This window comes from Manis pentadactyla, chromosome 10 (genome assembly GCF_030020395.1).
Source record: "Manis pentadactyla isolate mManPen7 chromosome 10, mManPen7.hap1, whole genome shotgun sequence".
In the NCBI taxonomy this organism is placed as follows: domain Eukaryota; kingdom Metazoa; phylum Chordata; class Mammalia; order Pholidota; family Manidae; genus Manis; species Manis pentadactyla.
The window spans coordinates 42,945,756-42,950,005 of record NC_080028.1 but is presented as its reverse complement, the minus strand read 5'-3'; the positions used below and the strand labels follow the sequence as shown (position 1 = coordinate 42,950,005).

The following is a 4,250-nucleotide window of genomic DNA, read 5'->3' as shown; positions in this document are numbered from 1 at the left end:
TTTCTTGAAAATGCATTTCTTCCTCACTTTCTTCCTTTTCTTTCTTCCTTTTCTTCCTTTCTTTCTTTCTTCCTTCCTTTTCTTTCTTTCTTCCTTCCTTTTCTTTCTTCCTTTTCTTCTTCTTCCTTCCTTTCTTCCTTCATTCCTTCCTTCCTTCCTTCCTTCCTTTCTTTCTCTCTCTCTCTCTCTCTCTCCCTCCCTCCCTCCTTCCCTCTCTCTCTCTCTTTCTTTCTTTCTTTTCTTTCCTTTCTCTTCAGTACACATATCTTGTTTCTGGATCATAACCATTCATTGAACCACTGCAAACCCAGGTCTTCCTTCAATCCATCCTAGGTATTCAAACTTTTACAGTTATTTTTCTATCTACTAAAACCCTTCAATGACTAATAAAACCCATCAATAAAAAAGTTCCAAGTTGGTGCTTGGAAATAGTTTTAGGAATTATTTCTGTAATTGGGAGTGTTAATTTTTAATTTTAGATTTTAGCCTGGGAAAAGAAGAGTGTTCATGTCATTATTACAGTACTGCCATCTCGGACTCACAGTGTATATCCATGAGTGGTTCCTTTCCTTATTAAGAAACTAAGGATCTGTTGTATTAAAAAGGATCTGTTCACCTAAAAAATACATACATGCATTCATGATTGAAAGAAAAAAGAGGGGATGCAAACCCAACGTCCAAGCAGGTTTATTGCTAAACCTGAGAGAGACCCTTCTCTTCTGACCAACAGAACAAAGGAAAAGGGGTCTCTACTCTAAGAGTCCTAGAGGGTTTTTATGGCCAGGTTTTTTGGCGGGCCTTTTGAGAGGAGGAGTCAGGGGAAAGGTGGGCTCGTGGCTTGCTAACATGCCCTTTGGAGAATGCTTGTAGCCTTAGTCAGATGAAACCTAGGTCTCTCTGAGAGGGCGGGTGGGCTTATTCAAAAGGCAGTACTCAGGTCCAGATTCTATCAATGATGATCCCAAATCTTTACATAATAATTTAGTTCAAATTTAATATGTTTGGAATTCTTATATACATACACACAGATGTGGATTTACATATATTATGTATATATTTAAATAGGTTTGTATATATAGATGTATATATGCATGTGTGTATAACTAGTTAAGTCTGTGTCTAGGATCCCCTGAGGACTTTATTTCTAATGTTTTAATATTTTCTTCTTTTTCTCTTCCTTTATTAGTTGATATTATTTGTTAATAGTAGGAATGGTGTTATACGTTTTGAAATTTGTCTAGGTAGATTGTTTGCTTCAGTCTATTGTTAGATATTGAAGAATGTAGAAGCAGAATGCCAGGTGAAACCATAGAAGACATTAATACACTTGTGGATCTACCTGTCCTGGAAAATAAAAACTGGGCATATAGCAGTTAGTTGCACACCAGAGGCCACTGAAGAGAAGAGATGGTACTAAAAATGGTCTATTTTTGTTGTTGCCAGAGCCAGCAGCCTTCCAGGCTTTCATTCATCTATTCATTATTCATTTGTTCAATAAAAATACAGTCCATTAGATTTGGGGGTTCTAGTGACACAGTTAATGATAGGAAATTCTGCCTCATTCATACTGCACATTGCTCTCAGCTCAGTACTCAGCCCTCATTAAACTCTGCAAATCATGAGATCACTCACTATGTAATCCATGAATTTCTTAGGATAACATCTTTAATGCTTTCTTATACTCTCCAGAATAAAATAAAGGGAGGAAAAGTTAAGCAGCTGAATACACTATAAATTTTATTCCTATAGTTCCTAACACATACAATCTCTAACTGTAATTCTTTCATATGGAGCTTTTCCAAATAGTATGTTTGACATGTAAAGGGGGAAACGAGACCATGCTGTGTCTAATATTCTGTGAATGTTATTTCAAGTGGTAATTAAATTCAGTTAGGTAGTCAACGAAAACCCTTATTCACAGAAAAAAATTGATCTTCTTTCTGTATTCTTCAGGTTCTTCCTCCCCTTCCTTTACCCCAATTCCTACGTCTCTCTTCATAAATTGAACTCTATTAATGACTTCACTTTGAGGGATTTAAGATGGCATTTTTAAAGGACTACATTTAAAGTTTTCCCTTAATGTCACATGAATTAAAGATTTAAATAAGAACTGAATATTGATGAAAACAAATGATCATATAAAACACAGTTCTACAGAACTGGAAAATGCACCACCAATCCTGAATCACAAAGTTGCTTCTAGATAAAAGAAAAATGTGTTTTTTTTACAGAAACACAAATAAGTAGAATGTCTTAGAAAATTATTATAATGTTCACTCCAGCCTTAGAGGAATTTAACTAAGTGCAGGCAGCCTGGAAGTGGTCTAGGCAGAAATGTCATGGAAGGTACAAAATTATGGATGCCTTCCTTTTCTATTCTAATTATCTATTCATTTGGCTCACTTCTTTCTGAGTATTTTCATGTACAGGACAAAGGGAGGATAGCACATTTTATCTTAAATTTCTAGGTAATTTTTCAACATGTTTAAATAAATTTTATTAACAAATTTAAAGAGACTTTTAAACAATGTTTTTAATTTTACAACATGTTTTCTTGATGATATAGAATAAATTTTAGAGACATTAACACATGTATTTTTGTTTATTTCACAGAAAATGAATTTTATATTTGTATAGGTTTTTTATTAAGCTTCTTAGGGCAACCTCTATTTTTTTGTATGAATTTATAATCTGCCTTGCTTGGATATGAGAAACGTTGGAGATTATTGACATTTAAATTTAGTTACACGAGTGAAGATTGACTTGTTCCCATATACCTAAAATTGTTAGGACCCAGCTTTTAGGTTAATAAGAAAAGGAGGCACTGATAATATACAAATATGTCTAGCTGAAAGAATGAAAATCGCATTTGAAGAGTTTGTTTAAAGAAAGAGAATTTGCATTCAGCTTTGCTTTCCAAGTTGTATGATTTTCACAAAATTACATTCATTTATTTGAAGAAAAGTTCATTCTCTGGACCATGTTCTTAAAGGCTAGCTTCACTTGCTGATTTCTCAGTGTATATATGAAAGGATTCAAGAGAGGAGCCACTGAGGTATTGAGCACAGCTACTCCTTTGCTTAAAGTCACTCTTTCCCTTGCTGAAGGCTTAATGTACATGAAGATGCAGCTGCCGTAAGAGAGGGAGACGACTATCATGTGGGAGGAACAAGTGGAAAAGGCTTTTTTCCTTTGACTCGAGGAAGGAATTCTCAGAACTGTCCAGACAATACATGTGTAAGAGAGAATTATTAGTGTTAATGTGACCATAAGTGTCACCACAGCTAAGAAAAATGCCATGAGTTCTAGAAAGCGAGTGTTTGTGCAAGAAAGCTGCAGAATTGGAGAAGAGTCACAGATAAAGTGATCGATTACATTGGAGGCACAAAAATCCAACTGCAGCAGCAGGACTATTGGAGGAAAGATGATCAGGAATCCTGCAAGCCATGAACTAAAGACAAGAAGAAGACAGACTCTGCTGCTCATGATGGTCCTGTAATGCAGAGGTTTGCAGATGGCCACATAACGGTCATAGGACATGGCAGCTAGAAGGTAAAATTCTGTCACCCCCAATAAAACGAAGAAAAACAGCTGAGCCACACAACCGCTAAAGGAAATGGTTCTGTCTCCTGTTGTGATAGTGACAAGGAATCTGGGAATGCAGACAGATGTGAACGATATTTCTAGGAATGAGAAGTTTCGAAGGAAGAAATACATTGGAGTCTGCAGATGGGCATCAGAAAGGGTGAGGGTGATAATGATCAGGTTCCCAGTCACACTTAGAATGTAGGTAACAAGAAGAAATATGAAAAGTACAACCTGCCACTGTGGGTCATTTGTCAGTCCAAGAAGAATAAAATCTGTTACTGTTGTGTAATTTCTCATTATTCTCCTTCTTTATAACAGTATTCTTTGTTTTAGCTGTAAAATAGATGAAGAAATAAGAATGCTATGACACTGGCAAAGAAACTCAAATACAACACATATACCCACACATGCATTAAAAATAATATTGTTACCTTTTGCTTTTAGAGAAAAATGATTTTATAGTTCATAGAAACAAAATATTTTTCAAAACTTATTTATTATAACATGTATTAAATCGTTATTGCTATATATCCTTCATTGTATCTCACATATCTCAGTATAAATCTCTGTCACCTGAACGTCTTGATATATCCTAAAAACAAGAAGAAAATAGAAAGGTTAAAACCTCCTCAAAGAAAACCCTGAAGGTTTACTGCCACCAT

General features: G+C 35.2%; 1 protein-coding gene across 1 annotated transcript; it reads right to left on the bottom strand.

Moving 5' to 3' along the window:
* Window positions 1-2,946: 2,946 nt before the first annotated feature.
* LOC130679046 (olfactory receptor 6C75) lies at window positions 2,947-3,885 on the bottom strand. The gene has a single exon (XM_057486761.1). It carries the CDS (start codon window positions 3,883-3,885, stop codon window positions 2,947-2,949), a length of 939 nt encoding a protein of 312 aa, XP_057342744.1.
* Between the last annotated feature and the right edge of the window lie 365 nt (window positions 3,886-4,250).